Here is a 17795-nt window from a genome sequence, read left to right as displayed (position 1 = left end):
ATATATTTAAAACTGTTTTTAAATGTGCCCTACATGAGGTAACCAAATCAACGCACGCGCTCTTCTCCTTTGACACACTCCCCATTGTACATTCGACAGGTACACATTGCTCGGCTTTCAAACACCGCTGCTTTAGCCTGTCAGACAGCCTTGACAGCACTTACAAGCAAACGTAGAGGGCTGTTGTTGCCAAGGGTGGCTCAGGAGACGGGTTTTGTTTCCTCTGCTGAGTGCTGACCTATGCTCCTGAAATGCTAAAATGGCGCGGCCGGGTGTGTTCCTGTGCTCATGGATACAGAGCAACCTTTGCATGTGTCATCCCCAGAGCACAGGGAAAGATTCTGTGACAATCGCAAGACGTTCCTGGCTCTGACAACAGAAGGTCTCATATCTGTGGACGGTTTGAACACACAGGATCTATTAGATTTTGAGGGCCGAGGTACTCCTTCTGAATCATGATTTTGGGGGTCGGGGATATACATCTGACCAATAGGTTTTTTTGAGAGCTGATTTTGTATCTTTTTCTTTTTTTAACAAACTGGTTATTTCTGAACTGACTGAATGTCACAAACGACTAGTAAATTCGTGGAGTATTTTGGCGGGAGCTGATTCCTTCTCCAGGTGTTGAAGACTTTGAGGGCAGTGGTCCTCATAAATCTCCATACTTAATCGTAGGTTAGTACACTCATTTTAACAACCACTTGTGAATATGTTTTCTGCATCATCTAATGGCATGTTGTAACCTAGTTACATAGAAAATATAGTCTTAGGTGATTCTGTAGATGCAATATTTTTGTATGTCGATATTTCAGGTGTGATAAAGGAACCCTCCACCAAAGGCTTTTCTGGGGTTATACATTAACATGTATAGCTGGACTAAATTGTAAATGATGGGTGTTGCATGTGCAGTAAATGCTAAACGTCAAAGTTCATGTGCTCAGGAATGTCTTCGGGAACAATTAGAAAAATGCAGTCAGGCGGCTAGTTCGTTTGCTAGAAGAATTGAATAGCATGCCTCATTACCATAAATGCCATACCTCAGAGCTTTCGATTACAGCAAGGAGCATTTGGAGCAAGTAATCACAAATGTAACTTCATCTTTTTCAGAGAGCCTGGGATACCTGTATGGCTGACCTGGGAGGATCCTCGTGACAGGCCGCACGGACTTGTAGCCCAGGCAATGCCCTACCTTGCTCATACTGCCAACCTCCAGCTGGCTGGGTTCGCGTTCTCCGTTGCGGGCTGGATCCTCTCCTCCATCGTGACTGGACTTGTGCAGTGGCGAGTATGGCATGTCACCAACACCACCATCATCACCTCTGGTACGGCCTGGATCGGCATATGGCGAACTTGCTTCTTCAGCAAAGTCAAAGTGTCTTCCGACCTGAAGACCATGTACTGTCAGGAATTCAGCATCCAGCAGAACTTTGTTCCCACGGAGATCTTTGTGGCCCAGGGACTTATGGTGGTGGCCGTTATTCTGGGACTGCTGGCCAAGATGTCCACCGTCTATGCCCTGAAAAACGTGTATCAAGGAACTCCTCATGAGACACTGATCCTCCATTGGTTCAGAGCTGGTGGGATCCTGAACCTGGGAGCTGGCCTGTGTGTCTTAATCCCTGTGGGGTGGAACTTCCACTCGGTGGTGCAGAACACTAGCATCTCCTTTCCCGTAACGTCCTACATGCCGTCTAGTCCAGAGTCGCAGGAGGTTGGGGCGGCCATTCCCATTGGGATAGTATCGGCTATCCTAATGATCTTAAGTGGTTCCTTCCTGCTTAGCTACAAGCTGCCCAACCCAGTAGACCATAAGGTGCATCCGGTCTCTCAAGACGATGTGGCTTCATCCGATGGTTGGAGTATAAGCACAAGGCGGACTAGTCGCACCCGAAGCTTTCATTCTGTGCAGACCACCGGAGATCAGACCCTTCAATGTAACGGAATTACCAACACCGCCTATGAACAAGATTACCTCTAGAAAAGACAGTTCCTGGTTGAACACTTTTGCACTCAGGTCATTGACTAACAAACACTCAGTGCCAAAAATCAGTGTGCAGGTAGAAACCTTTGTGTTGTTTGTTTACATGTGTGTGTGTGTGTGCCAAGAGTTGGCTTCTAAAAACAATTTGTGGTGGTATGACAAAACATTCAAGTGTATGCTTTTAAAGAAATGTATTTAATTGTTTTCCTCGAAACGAGTTTCAAACAATACTGCTATTGTAACTTTACGTTCTCTTTCGAGCTTATAAAATGTCGTAGGTGCTCTGTGGATAGAGAAACAAGACACTGGCTGCATCGGCGGCCCAAAATGGCGGGATCCTGCAGGTCTGATCACGGGTACTTTTCCATGTGTGTATGAGTCCGCCTTTTACCCTGGTTAAAATGAGGTCCATATGGAGCATAATGTTTTCCAAGCAATTGTTGATCGTTCGTGTACAGCACCCAGCACTTTTCCACACATCAGAAACACGTAATTTCTCAAATAGTTAGAACGGACTCATAAGTGCTCCTATCAAAGTTCGAAATCTACAGCTTTGTACTGAAAGAACACTTTGTATTTTACTAACTTTTCAGTGAAATAATCGTTGATAATTTAACTGGGGAGCTTTTAATTGGTCTTTTCTCTTCATGTACATAGATACGAGTATCTGCAACAAAAATGGACTTAGAGCAGGCAAATAAAAATTAATAAACATGATGGCAACGTGATTTCGGCATTTGAAGACTTTTATAAGCATATCTACAATGTTGATGGTTGTGTGTGTAAAATTGTGTGTGTAAAATGTATTTTCCTTTGAGGACGCCTGATTTCTCCTGCGTGAGTTGGTTTGAGGTGACTGAAAAGAACGAGGTGAGGAGAAGCAACAGGCAATGTCAAGTAAGTACAGTTTTTAATTAAAAGGGACTTTTTTTGGGTGGAGAACGTAATTTACCAGCAATTAAGCTACATTTGTAATCGCTTTACTTGGGGCTTTTAATCCGAATACAGTCGCTAACATAACAGTAAGGTGTCGCCATCTTTGGTTAAGCCTGGGCTATAAGAGGCCAGTGAAGGTCGTATATGGGGGGAAGGGGGGTGGGGGGTCAGTGGTGGGGACAGGGGATGGCCCGTTTAGAGGAGAGCCGAGTCTTGACACTGACTTGGCTCTAAATCCAAGTGCAACTAACTGCACGAGCTGTGCCGTGGTGATGTTTGACGTGAAAATCATGTAACATTTTATTTAAATATCTTAAAAAGTTTCCCCATCGTTCCGAAACGAGTATTCTTTAACATTTTAGGAGCGTTTAACCATAGCATATTAGATTAAAAACTATCACTTTTAATAAATAACTCTCATTGTAGTGATATTAAACATGAACTTCGAAGCATTCCTGCCCCGTTCATCTCTCCCCAGCCCCAGTCTATATCCAGAACTCACGTATTTGAAGGTGCTCTCAAATATGTAATGAAGAAGAGGGGAGTATCTGACCAGGATCACAGTGTTTGCTCAAGTGGGGAAGATGGGATTGAGGCCAGGTTTTCTTCTTTCACATTGTACAGTTCAGCTACTAGATGGGTGTTTCTTTCTCTCCTGTAGGTGTCAAAATGTAATACTTGGGGGCAGATTTATGTTAACTGGCGCATCCCCGGGGATGCGCCAGTTAACATGCGCCACGGTGCGCCACTGCTATGCCACCCATGGTGCGCCGCATTTATGATGCGGCGCACCATGGTGCAAGGAAGTGAGGATGCGTGACGCATCTCTCGACGTACGGGCGGCGCATTGCAGGAGTCATGTCGCAAGTGCGACATGACTCCTGCAATGCACAGGAGCCACCTATTCTATGCATTGTGCGTCACCCTTACGCCTGCTTCAAGCAGGCGTAAGGAAGTGACGTAGAAAGTGACTGAGTGAAATCTCATAGATATCACTCAGCCACTTTTCGGAGGCGTTCCTGCGCAGGAACGCCCCCCCTGCGCAGGAACGCCTCCTCATGGCGCAGGGCTTTCCAACGTGACGCATCTCTTAGATGCGTCACGTTGTAAATAGGGCGCATTGTTTGCGCCGCCATTGCGTCACATTTAGTGACGCAATTGCGGCGCAAGGAGGCGCAAGGCCTTCATAAATCTGCCCCTAGGTCTTTAATTCTTGGTGCATGAGGTTAGAGCGTTGCAGCTTTTGTTTGGCAGAAACCACCTGAATGCTGCGCTTATTTTGGGCTTGAGAGCCCAATAGGACCTCGAGCTGAGTCAGAGCCAGGCATCTCATTTGAGTCCCCAGTGGCTCACCCACCTTTAGGTTCAGTTTAAAATAGCACAAGTGTCTGAAGCCCTTTCTGTAATACAAAAGTGCCCCAGGGACAAAGAGAGGGTGCACATCCCCAGGGCACTCACTGTAATGCCGCCCGTGATCTGTTTAATTTTGTGAGATAGGTCTACCATGTGAGGCATGATCCTGTGCACTTTGTCACACAACTGACAGATACATTTTTTAGAAGAACTAAGTGTGGCCTGTTATGTGTAGTCCATGCTGTCCTTTGCAAAAAAAATAAATCAATCATTCATTAGGGTGAAAAATATTCCTAAACCTTTGCCACTGCATAAACCTTTTAGTCTGCCAAATGGGCCTGGCTCTCATGAGAGGTGTCTGGATCTGAAGGGGAAGGCCTCCCCACTGAAAGAAATTGTAAAATGGCCCCAAGTATGGCATTTTGCAACAAAATTCCCAAAGGAAATTGGCAGCAGAGTCTGAAGTTTCACCTTCAGGAAAGCCCTTAAAACGTGGCTTTATTCGTAGCGGTTCTTTACACCACCTAATTGCAGGTGTCCCGTTGCCCCTTCCAATTAGATTATCTATATTATTACATGACTTAAAATTTACTTTGTGGCAGAAGGATGAGAAATTAAAAGTTACATAAACCTCATATATGACTCGCATTACAGAGAAGAGTCAGAAAATGCTACTACTATAAATCATGAAATACTTTAACTCGAGTCAAACAACATCCACCGCCACACTAGCAAACAAGCTTGGCAAAGCCAATAGGTCTGACTTTAACAAGCTGACGCAATAGTTGTTTTTAAATATTTTGTTGTAATCATTTGTCACAAAAATAGAAGAAAAAACTACAAAATATGCCTAAATGCGGCTTATAATAAAACAGGTACATTTACAAAAATGAATGCTGCAATATAATTTTAGTTGAAGAGTATGAGTGCTTGTTAGCAGTTAAGATTACTAAGAACTAGTATAGAAAGCCATTTTCGCATGAATAAACAACACAGAAAAATAGGATTCTTGTTGGTGCAAAAGAAAGGAGCCATTGACTTAGTCATCGTTTAACCTGAAGACATAGTGAAAACACACAATGATCGATAAAAAAACCCTGAATAAAATGATAAATTGAAAGAAAACAGTTGGTATGCGAGCCAAATAATTGAAGTGCACTTATTTTTAGGCAGATGTGCACATCTAACTAGACAAAAATCTGTCATTCATAGTCCAAAGAAATGTATTGGCTGAAGGCGGCTGAACTAGTGCCTAATGCTATATGAAATTGCGATGTCATTTGAGATGTAATCAGTGATGTAACTGAGCAGGACATGAGTGATGTAAAATGCAAGGTTGTAAGCAGTGCATTGTGGGGGCATAAGTTAAAGTTAGCTGAGGTAACTAAATTTGCTGAATTGTACTGGTTTTGTACGAGTGAACTTTGAGTAACTTTAAAGTAAATGGAACCTTTGATTTTTTTCCAGTGAATTTCTATTGTTTTTTAATGTTATTTTCTAACTAAAAAGTTCCTGTAACCTGTTTTTTTCAGTGAATATGTATATATATATTTATCACTCTTCCAGCCAAAAGAAATTGAGCCGCACTTACGGCTAAATTCCCAGTCTTTACGTTTTAATTAAAATCCAGGCTGTAAACAATACGATCCACATCCCTAATGCGTTTCGGTCCCACTGGGACCTTGGTCATAGAACATACAGCATTTCCATAATACCACCTTTACCAATATTTTTGTTATTTTTTTTCTTTCCATATCTTTTGTCATTTCCACCCACAGTGTTCTCAAACACTCATGGGAGGTGTCTTTTATGTATTTAAAAAGAGTGAAAAAACGTGAACAACAATATACAAACTTTTGGTACAAACCCACATTATACAATGACCATCATAAAGTGATTTATGTGTCATATCCATATAGATTTTTGCTAAAAAAAACAATTATTAACTATAAGTCATACTTGACTTTATTTAAGGTGCAAGCTGGGATTATTAGTTTTCCAATATGTTTCTGTTGATTAAATGTCACATTGGTTGTACGATCTTTTTGATAAAGTGAATTTCACCAACATTTATGTTACTTGTATCCAGAAATTATGCCCACTAGTGAGCCTATACTATAACCTCATGTTCATTCATTGTGACCCTTAATCTGACAATATTCTCAATCAATGATTGTATGTTAAAACCTTTTTTTTTTTAAACTCCAGTCACCTTGATGGTTGATCTCAATTACATTAATGATAGAATTCCTATAGATTTTTCTGTCAAGACATGTGTGCCCTCTAGAGGGGTTACATTCAACTAGATACCTAATCCTTGCACTTCTCAATATTTATTATATATAATATGCAATTGAACAAATTGAACTAAATGAACTGGGAACAGATCGAGAACGAAAGCTATGACAAAGGGAATTTTGTCACATCTTTAATCTAAGAACATTAGTACCTTATGGTCGGAATCAGGATGAGGAATTATATATTCATATAGGTGGCATGGACAATAATCATAATTTCTTCGACTATAAACTGTTTTTTACACTTTTTTCACAGGATGGTATTAATGGTTTTATTGGGTGTTTTTTTTAGGATTTATTAGTAGATGTTGCCTGATTTGCACTGAGATTAAGCACTTTATTTGATTGGTAAAATCGAAGGTATATAACATCTAGGAAATAATTGAAACAATCTTGCTTAGATATTGAGAGGTGCCTCTCAGCGCACTGCTGGTGGGGCGATGAGGTCCCTTTGCGTCCTGAGGACCTCAGGACTAAAGTGGACTTCATCCCCCAAGCAGCAGTGCGCCAGGGGGTGTGTTTGCAGATTGGTGGAGAAAGGGGGCGTGGCCTCTGACCACCTCTCAGGAATCCAGCTGTGTGGGGCTTGCTAGAGGTAACAGGAGGGCTAGTTGGTCCCCATGGACCTGTAGGGGACTTCATCCCCAAACCAAGAGAGCGCCAAGAGGCGCGTTTGCAGAGTGGTGGAGAAAGGGGGCGTGGGATGTGACCGCCTCTTAGCAATCCCACTGTGTGAGGCTTACTGGAGGTAAAATGTAGACTAGTTGGCCCCTAAGGACACCCAGCAGCAAACAGAACTTCTTCTCCCAGCCAAGAACGCGCCAGGAGGCGCGTTTGCAGACTGGTGGTGAAAGGGGAAGTGGCTTGGTATTCGAACTCAGCAATCCTGCTGTGTGGTACTTACTGGAGGTAACAGGAGGGGTAGAATGGCCCAGAAGGACATCCTTGTGGCCAACTACCTCTCTTGTTACCTCCAGTAAGTCTCACATAGTGGGATTGCTAAGAGGACTTCAGAGGGCATGCCCCCATTTCTCCACCCATCTGCAAAAGTGCCTCCTGGCGCACTACTGGCTGGGGTATTTAGTTCACTTTACTCCAGAGGGACCTTGGGGGCCAAGAGGCCATCCTGGTATCTCCTGTAAGTCCTATGCAGTGTAATTCCTGAGAGCTGGTTGTAGGCCCAGCCACTTTTCTCCATCACTCTGCAAACATGACTGCTAGATTAAAAACCTTAAAAATTCACTGAAAAAAACACAGGTTTCAGGAACATTATAGTTAAAAATTAGCATTTAGAAATTCACTTACAAAAAAACACAGGTTTGAAGGACGTTATAGGTAGAAATTAGCATTTTAAAAAACCTTGGAAATTCACAGAAAAAAAACAGTTTACAGTAACGTTATAGTAAGGCTGACATTTCACTTGTACAATACCTGTGATAATAAGCTGTTATAGTTGGCTGAGCCAACTATATTTATTTATTTGTGTATTTTATAAAGCGCACAGCTGCCCCAACGGGGCGTCCCGGCGCTGAAGACTTTGAGAGCGGAGGGCACAGGAATGAGTTAAAGGGAGAACAGATGGGTCTTCAGGGACTTGCGGAATGACAGTTCTGTTTGGGAGGAGCGTAAGGCTACTAGTAGCTTGTTCCAATGCTGAGTGGCACATACCTCAAAGGTTTTTCCACCTACACGTGAACGTTTAAAACATGGGGTTTCCAGGAGGAGAAGAGAGTTGGACCGTAATGTCCTGTAATTGGTATACGGTTGCAGGGTATTTTTCAAATGGGCGGACCCAAGACCCTTCGAAGCTCGATAGGCCAGCGTCATAGCTTTGAAAATGCATCTTTTGGCTATTGGCAGCCAGTGCAGTTTGCGGAGGTGGGGAGAGATGTGGTGTCTGAAGGGTATTCTTTCCACTAGCCGAGCGGCGGCGTTTTGGACCGTCTGGAGTTTTTGACATAGGCCTGCTGTGATACCTAGATAAAGGGCATTGGCATAATCAAGATGGGAAGTGATCAATGCCTGGATCACAGTCTTACGGCAGTCCGCTGGTAGGTAGTTGATAAGCCGTTTGATGGTCCTGATCTTACCAAAACAGGAGGCTGTCACTGTTTGTACCTGGGTATTAAAGCTGAAGTGGTTATCCCAGCGGACTCCAAGGTTTCTTACCGAGTCTTTGGGGGTGGGGGCTTGGCTAAGATCTTCTGGCCACCACAGTCTGGAGTCCAACGGGGATGGTGAGTTGAAAAAGAGGATCTCCGTTTTTCCTGCATTAAGTCGAAGGGAGTTGGCATCCATCCATTTGGAAATGTCCCTAAGGCAGGTTTTTAACGGATCAAAAGCAGAAGAGGAGGGGGAGTCAAAGGTAAAGAGAAGCTAAATGTCATCAGCATAGGATGTTGATTTGATCCCAGTCTGAGCAATCAGCTTAGCCAAGGGGGTGAAATAAACATTAAACCGGAGCGGGCTAAGGGAGGAGCCCTGTGGGACTCCCCATTTGAGTGGTCTGGCTGTGGAAGTGTAGGGGGGGTGAAAACCTGCTGTGTACGGTCAGAGAGATACGACGTGAGCCACTTCAGCACAGTGCCACCTACGCCCAAGTCCTCCAGCCTCCTCAGCAGGATCCTGTGAGAGACGGTGTCGAATGCTGCTGAGAGATCCAGCAGCACTAACACCGCCCTTGACCCTCGGTCGAGCGTCCACCTTACCGAGTCAGCCATTTCGATAAGGGCTGACTCCGTGCTGTGGCCCGACCTAAAGCCGTGTTGGGAATCGTGAAGTAGCCCGTTGGTTTCAATAAAATTCGCCAACTGGGAATGTACCAATTTTTCCAGGATTTTAGCAGGGGCGGGCAGGAGGGAGATAGGTCTGTAGTTGCAGGGGAGGTCCGGATCCAGATTAGATTTCTTAAGGATGGGGACCAGGGAGGCATGTTTCCACTTAGCGGGGAAACTGCCCGATCTGAGGGAGTCATTCCAAATGTGGTTCAAGTAGGGATTCAGAAGGGGTGCCAGTTTTTTGTATTGCTTAGCAGGCCATAGGTCATTGGGCGAACCTGATTTGCATTTTAGTAGTTCGGACAAGGTGTCAGCTTCCGAGATGACAGAAAATTGGACAAGGTGGCCTGCGATGGCAGGAGAGTGGGGGGTACCTCTTCCCAGTCTTCTTGGTTAGGGGTGGGGAAGGAGGAATAAATGATCTCAATTTTCTCCTCAAAGAATTGTGAAAGTTTGTCGCATAATGACTGTGATGCGGGCAGAGTTCGAGTCAGAGCATTGGGGTCTGTAAAAGATCGAAAAATATTGCAAATCTCTCTAGAGCAATTGCTGGCGAGTTTGATTCTGGAGGCTAGAAAGTTCAGTTTATGTTCTTTAATCATTCTCCGATATTCTTTGAGTGCTGTTTTATATGTGCTTTTACTATCGGGAGAGAAAGTCTGTCTCCAGAGGCGTTAGAGAGATTTACAGGCAGCCTTTTTCTGCCGAAGCTCGTCTGAATACCAGGGTGCAGAAGGTGCGGCCCGATAGGTCTTAATGGGTTTAAGAGGGGCTAGGGCATCTAGGGCCTGTCCGATCCAGGCGTCCAGGTGATCGATCTTTCGGTCGAGGTCAGGCGACTGGCTGGGGTGGGAATCTTTTAGGTATTCCAGGAGAGTATCGGGGGTGATGCGGCTCCAGTTTCTGCCTGAGGTTTTTGGGGTGATGGTGGGTCTGAAGGAATGGGGAATGCTGATCTCAAAAGGGATGAGGAAGTGATCCGACCAAATAACCGGGGTGGGGGGAGTCAACTGGATTGATGGTAGGTTGGAACAGATCAGGTCCAATGTTTTGCCTGCTTTATGCGTGGGTAAGGTTATAATTTGGACTAGGTTGCATGCCGCCAACGTGGAGATGAAATGTTGGCTATGCAGGCAGGATTCGTCATTGACGAATATAACTTGCAGCCCCGCAATGCACTGCTGATGACACCCCTGATTACATCTCATATGACATCATTATCTCTGATGCACCTACTCACACCCTAATAAAACCTTTCATACACCCACTCTAAAATACAGACTACCATTCTCAAAACTATAGACACACCAACGCCAGTTAGTATCCCCTCACTGATTCATAGATGTACACACACACACATCCACTCACTCACTCATACACACAGTCACTGATATATGCACTCATACACGAACACACACACCCACTCACCCAGTTACTCACACACCTAGTCACTCACCCAGAGTCAATCCCACTGCAATTTACTCACCTATAGTTGTACATACACACCACCTCACTTATTCATACAGATACTAACACATACATACTCTTATACAATCCCTAACACAAGCACACACTCTACCATACAGCCAGTAACAATCACTCACTCTTACATACAGTCACTTATGTACTCCAACACTCACATATACTGCCTTACACACATGCAGTTACTCACCCATATACCACTGAGATATCCACTTGCTCAATGACAGAGCCATATGGACACTCACTCACCCATACAGCCCTTCACAGTCGCACTCATGATACCATACACCTAGTGAATCACCCACTCCCACATCCATGCAGGGAGTCACACACCCCACCACCCACCCACACAGCCACTCAGGCACCCATACAGGTACTCAGAAAACCAATCATTAGCTCATATAGACACTCATGTAGCTACTCAACAACTAATGCAGCCACTTAAGACACCAACTGATAGACATTCACACAGATTAGTCACTCTCCCATTCACTGTGACACGTATAATCACTCACTTATACAGTTAGTCATTGAATCATCCATACAGACACTCATACACCCATTCATTCTTCATTACACCTTGAAATATATATATATCCATTTATATCTAAAGGACAGGTTGCCCCAAAGAAGGAAGTGCCACACAAGTAAGTCTTGCTCCGTGAGTTTACTGCTGGCTACAGACGTGCACAGTTGACCCTCAACAACACAAAAACTTCACGCCAGACACGTTTCAGGATTGTTCCCCTTTCTCAATGGCGTTTTAAATACATCTGAGTCAGTTCTTTGTCCTTTATTTAATGGCATCTAACCAATGGTATCTTGCCGCATTGGGCGTCGCCCTCTGGTCCTTGTAGTTGATTTTTATAACCTTTAATGAGCATGTCTCTTTATCAAAGTTTCTCTAGAATAAAATGACCCGAATGGGTTGGTGTCAAGTTACAACCAGCAATGGCTGCACACACTCGCTGGCAGTATGGAGTACCTCCAGTTTCATGGGTGATTTTCTTTCACTCACCCTGGGACAAAAGATCATGGCGGGGCACTTTCCGCAGCCGGGACTGGCCACTACACATCCAAAAGACAGGTTGCCCCAAAGAAGGAAGTGCCACACAGGTAAGTCTTGCTCTGTGAGTTTACTGCCGGCTACAGACGTGCACAATCGACCCTCAACAACACAAGATCTTCACGGCAGACATGTTTCAAGATATATAATTCTTAAACTTTTTAAAAACACTCATGGTCACTGAATGATCACTGACCATGTCATGAGTGATGTAAAATGTGACATCAGCAGTGCATTGTGGGGGTGCAAGTTAAAGTTAGCTCAGCTTAATATAACTGCTGAATTTCACACATTTTGTACAAGTGAAATGTCAGCCTAACTATAACATTGCTGTAACTGTTTCTGTGGAAAAAAAAAAGAAAAAAAAAAATATATATATATATATATATATATATATTCACTGAAAAAACCATAGGTTTCAGGAGTTATATAGTTAGGAATTAGCTTTTACAAAACCTTTGAAATTCACTCAAAAAACTATAAGTTTTAGTGGTGTTATAGTTAGCTGGACATTTTACTCATACAAAACCATTGAAATTGCTCCTATATAGTTAGTTGTACTAACTATATTTCGCGCACCCGCAATCCACTGCTGATGATGTCACATATTAGATCATTCATGACATGGTCAGTGACATCACTGATGACATCTCAAATGACATCACTGATGACATCATCCAGTGAATGTGGTTTGCTTCGTTATTTAAATATGCATTATATATTTAGCAATTTGCATTGAAGAATGAGTGGATATATATAAATAAATATTTAGATGGAGGATTTAGTAGCAGTGTAATTGACTGTTTACTTGACCAATTTATAATGTCTCACTAAATATAGTGGATAGTGACTAAACTGTGTGAATATCTGTATCACTTTGTCAGTTGTTGTGTAAACTGATTCTACAGTTGGTTACTAGCTATGTGAAAGTCTATATTAGTTATTGATTAGTTAACTGAGTATTTGTATGGGAGTGTAAAAGTGTGTGTGGTTCGGTGAGGGGGGTGTGACTGTCCAAAGATGTGTGAATAGTTGATTCAGTAGATATATGAAGTAAAAACTACATGTTCTAACAGTTTGGGTGAGGGAATCTCTTTATGGGTGTGGTGATGAGCAAATATATTTCTCAAAGGTACAGGTCCAACAAACTAGAAAAATAAAAGGCAGTGTATGTGTCAGTTGTTGTATATAAATAAGTATACATATGACACAATGATTGTGTGAGTGACTGTATGGATAACTGTATACTTGTAATAATGATTTTATAATTCAGTAAGTATGACTTACTATCTAAATGAATAGAATAAGTGGTGTTTGTATAAGTGTTTTGCTAAGTAAATATGTAAGTATGATCCATTGTTTGCATAAGTGAGTAGGATGACTTCATATGTGAATAGGATGCGTGCTGTTGTTTATTGTCGATACAGATGTATAAGTATTTTTGATAGTGTTCTATTGTTCATTGACAGCATGTATGAGTGAATCCATAGGTAAGTGATTAGATGTGTGTATACATCTATGAATCACTGAGTGGATTTTTAGATACTTGTATTGCTGTGACAATGGATTTAAATATGATACTCTGTATTTTACAAAGAGTGATGAAAAATTGTAATAGTGTATGAAAAGGTGTATGTGATTGTCACGTGGATGATGTCATCAGTGGTGTCATTTGAGATGTCATCAGTGATGTCACTGACCATGTCATGAATGATCTAATATGTGACATCATCAGCAGTGGATTGCGGGTGCGCGAAATATAGTTAGTACAACTAACTATATAGGAGCAATTTCAATGGTTTTGTATGAGTAAAATGTCCAGCTAACTATAACACCACTAAAACTTATAATTTTTTGAGTGAATTTCAAAGGTTTTGTAAAAGCTAATTCCTAACTATATAACTCCTGAAACCTATGGTTTTTTCAGTGAATTTCAAATGTTTTTTAAATGCTAATTCCTAACTATATAAGGCCTGAAACCTATGGTTTTTTCAGTGAATTTCAAAGTTTTTTTAAATGCTAATTCCTAACTATATAAGGCCTAAAACCTATGGTTTTTTCAGTGAATTCGCAAGGTTTTTTAAATGCCAATTCCTAACTATATAAGGCCTGAAACCTATGGTTTTTTCAGTGAATTTCAAAGGTTTTTTAAATGCTAATTCCTAACTATATAAGGCCTGAAACCTATGATTTTTTCAGTGAATTTCAAAGGTTTTTCTAATGCTAATTCTATTAGCGGATAACGTTTAAATATATTAATATCCTAGTGGGACCACCTGAGCAGCCCTAAGGGGTCAGGGTGTTTCTACCCTGCCCCCTTTTTGTGTTCTACACGTTTGTTTTTCTGCTTTCTTGTGCCTCAGTCTACTAAGACCCAAGATGGATGCCAACACTTCCTGGTTAGAAGTGTTGACAGCCAATGAGCATGCAGCTTTCTCGGGAAGGCATGCTGATTGGCTGTCACTGTCTGTCAACACTAGCACAAGATGGACGCCAACACCTCCTGGTTAGAAGTCTTGACAGCCAATGACCATGCAGCTTTCTCGGGAAGGCATGCTGATTGGCTGCCCCAGTCTGTCAACACTCAAAACCAGGAAGTGTTGGCAGCCATCTTGTGCCTTGTTAGAACCATGGCACAAGAAAGCAGTGAAACAAAGGTGTGAAACTAGCAAAGGGTCCAGAGTAGAAGCACCCTGACCCCCTAGGCCTGCTCAGGGGGTCCCACAAGGACCCCCAAGGCAAAAAAAAATATTAAAAAAAAAAAGTCGCGGGGTACTTCCAATTTATATAAAAATGATACATTTTTAAAAAACTCTGTCTTTCTTTTTTTCTCTAGGGTACGCGTACCGGTACGTGTACCGATACGTGTACCAGGGCACGCACCCCCTAAAAAAAAATAAAAAAAAATAATGAGTGTGTGTGTGTGTGGTGTGTGTGTGTGTGAGGTGTGTGTGGTGTGTGTGTGTGTGTGGGGGGTGTGTGTGGGGGGGTGTGTGTGGGTGTGTGTGTGTGAGGAGTGTGTGTGTGGGTGTGTGTGTGTGTGAGGTGTGTGTGGTGTGTGTGTGTGGGGGGTGTGTGTCAGAGGTATGTGTGTGTGGGGGGGTGAGGTGTGTGTGGGGGATGTGTGGGGTGTGTCTGTGAGGTGTGTGTGTGGGGGGGGAGTGAGGTGTGTGTGGGTGGGGGTGTGTGGGGTGTGTGGGTGTAGGTGGGGGTGTGGGTGTGTAAGGTGTGTGTGTGGGTGTGTGGGGTGTTTGGGTGTGGGTAGAGGTGTGGGTGGGTGAGGTATGTGTGGGGGGTGTGTGTGGGGGGTGTTGGTGTGGGGTGTGGGTGTGGGGTGTGTGTGTGTGTGTGGGGGTATGTGTGTGGGGTGTGTGTGTGTATGAGTAAAATGTTCAGCTAACTATAACTGGTGTCAAACCTATGGTTTTTTCAGTGAATTTAATAGGTTTTTTAAATGCTAATTACTAACTATAACTGGTGTGAAACCTATGGTTTTTTCAGTGAATTTCATAGGTTTTTTAAATGCTAATTCCTAACTATAACTGGTGTGAAACCTATGGTTTTTTCAGTGAATTTCAAAGGTTTTTTAAATGCTAATTCCTAACTATATAAGGCCTGAAACCTATGGTTTTTTCAGTGAATTTCAAAGGTTTTTTAAATGCTAATTCCTAACTATATAAGGCCTAAAACCTATGGTCTTTTCAGTGAATTTCAAAGGTTTTTTAAATGCTAATTCCTAACTATATAAGGCCTGAAACCTATGGTTTTTTCAGTGAATTTCAAAGGTTTTTTTAATGCTAATTCTATTAGCGGATAATGTTTAAATATATTAATATCCTAGTGGGACCACCTGAGCAGCCCTAAGGAGTCAGGGTGTTTCTACCCTGCCCCCTTTTTGTGTTCTACACGTTTGTTTTTCTGCTTTCTTGTGCCTCAGTCTACTAAGACCCAAGATGGATGCCAACACTTCCTGGTTAGAAGTGTTGACAGCCAATGAGCATGCAGCTTTCTCGGGAAGGCATGCTGATTGGCTGTCACTGTCTGTCAACACTAGCACAAGATGGACGCCAACACCTCCTGGTTAGAAGTCTTGACAGCCAATGACCATGCAGATTTCTCGGGAAGGCATGCTGATTGGCTGCCACTGTCTGTCAATACTCAAAACCAGGAAGTGTTGGCAGCCATCTTGTGCCTTGTTAGAACCATGGCACAAGAAAGCAGTGAAACAAAGGTGTGAAACTCGCAAAGGGTCCAGAGTAGAAGCACCCTGACCCCCTAGGCCTGCTCAGGGGGTCCCACAAGGACCCCCAAGGCAAAAAAATAAATGTAAAAAAAAAAAGTCGCGGGGTACCTCCAATTTATATAAAAATGCTACATTTTTTAAAAACTCTGTCTTTCTTTTTTTCTCCAGGGTACGCGTACCGGTACGTGTACCGATACGTGTACCAGGGCGCGCACCCCCTCAAAAAAAAAAAATGAGTGTGTGTGTGTGTGGTGTGTGTGTGTGTGCTGTGGGTGGGTGTGGGGTGTGTGGGGGGTATGTGTGTGGGGTGTGTGTGTGTAGGATGTGTGGGTGTGTGTGTGGGGTGTGTGTGTGTGTGTGTGGGGGGGTGGGTTTGTGTTACTATCCTTGTGGGGACTTGGGCATGATAACACACTCACGCTGTGGGGACTTGATTGCACTGTGGGGACCTGAACCCAGGTCCCCACAAGGTAATGTCTTCTAAATGATTAAAAATGACTTCAGGAACATCTATGTCAATTTTTACAACTTTTGAAAAAATTGCCTTGTGGGGACCTGTGTTTCATAAAGTGTGTTTATATTTTTGCTCGCTCTGTCCCCGTAGGCAGGAGGTGGTACTGCAGTCCTAAACACACTTTGCATTTTAAACACACATTGCTCACAGAAACAAATACTAGCAGCAGAAAGGATGCACATTTCGAAGGGAAAGCTCCATATCCCTTTATTTATCCAAATATTTTGAATGTAAATTAACGTTTTCTCTACATAAAAACTTATTTACATGATGCTGCTATTGAATTAAGTCTTTTTGTGTCTGAAAAGTGTGGTTTTATGAGCATTTTAAAAATGTATTTGAGTTGGAACACTTCACTATTGCCATGTGATCTTTATCTTCAATTAATGAATGATGGTGCACTGGACTGTGATATAAAGTAAATGATTCTGATCATGTTTTGTAAATAACAGAGGACTATTCAGGCCCAGTGTTCAGAGCCCTTGTCTTTTTTCGCTATTGCAAAGTCAATTCACTCCAAGACTCTGACCATCCTTTGGTGGACTAGCCAGCCAGAGTCGACTTCAGTGCTGGTGGTGCCTGGTGCAACAATCTTTTTTTGCGATTTTTTAATATTCCTTAATTGCGAATTTGCAAATTGCGAATTCGCAAATAAGAAATACTTTCCTATTCACCAGGAGTTCCATAGCAAGGAATGGGAAGTTATTCTCAATTTGCGACTCGCAATTTGCTAATCGCAATTTGAGAATAATTTGAAGGGTGCAGGGGTGTCCAAAGGACACCCTGCTGCACCCCTGAAATGTACATGTGTGTGCATATGGCGCACATACATGCCCTAAGGGCATGTATGTGCGCCACATGGCACCTTTACAAATGCCAAAAAGTGCATTTGTAAAATAATTAGCGATTTCTTAATTGGAATTCGCACAACTTGAGTGCTTCATACATAGTGGTAGATTTACAACCCCCTTGCGCCTCATTTACGCCGCATTTGCGTCACTTTTGTGACGCAGCGACGACGCAAATCCTGCCCCATAGTGTGGGGTACTTGCGTCACGTTGTAAATCCCCGCGCCACATATAGGCGTTCCTGCGCAGGGGGGGGCGTTCCGGCGCAGGAACGCCTCTTAAAAGTGGCGGAGTGAAA

The 17795-nt window shown here is 42.9% G+C and overlaps 1 protein-coding gene across 1 annotated transcript; it reads left to right on the top strand.

Moving 5' to 3' along the window:
• The first annotated feature begins 320 nt into the window (after window positions 1-320).
• On the top strand, window positions 321-2709 carry CLDN34 (claudin 34). Its single transcript, XM_078656063.1, has 2 exons — window positions 321-675; window positions 1108-2709. The coding sequence occupies exon 2, from the start codon at window positions 1181-1183 to the stop codon at window positions 1976-1978; it is 798 nt and encodes a 265-aa protein (XP_078512189.1). The 5' UTR covers window positions 321-675; window positions 1108-1180; the 3' UTR covers window positions 1979-2709.
• The last annotated feature ends 15086 nt before the right edge of the window (window positions 2710-17795 follow it).

This window comes from Lissotriton helveticus, chromosome 8 (assembly GCF_964261635.1).
Source record: "Lissotriton helveticus chromosome 8, aLisHel1.1, whole genome shotgun sequence".
Taxonomy (NCBI): domain Eukaryota; kingdom Metazoa; phylum Chordata; class Amphibia; order Caudata; family Salamandridae; genus Lissotriton; species Lissotriton helveticus.
The sequence above is the reverse complement of the archived record's forward strand: the minus strand, read 5'-3'. Positions and strand labels throughout refer to the sequence as shown.

What these genes read in the sequence shown, in the direction of transcription:
- CLDN34 (XM_078656063.1), top strand. Translation starts at nt 1,181, where the DNA reads ATGCCCTACCTTGCTCATACTGCCAACCTCCAGCTGGCTGGGTTCGCG.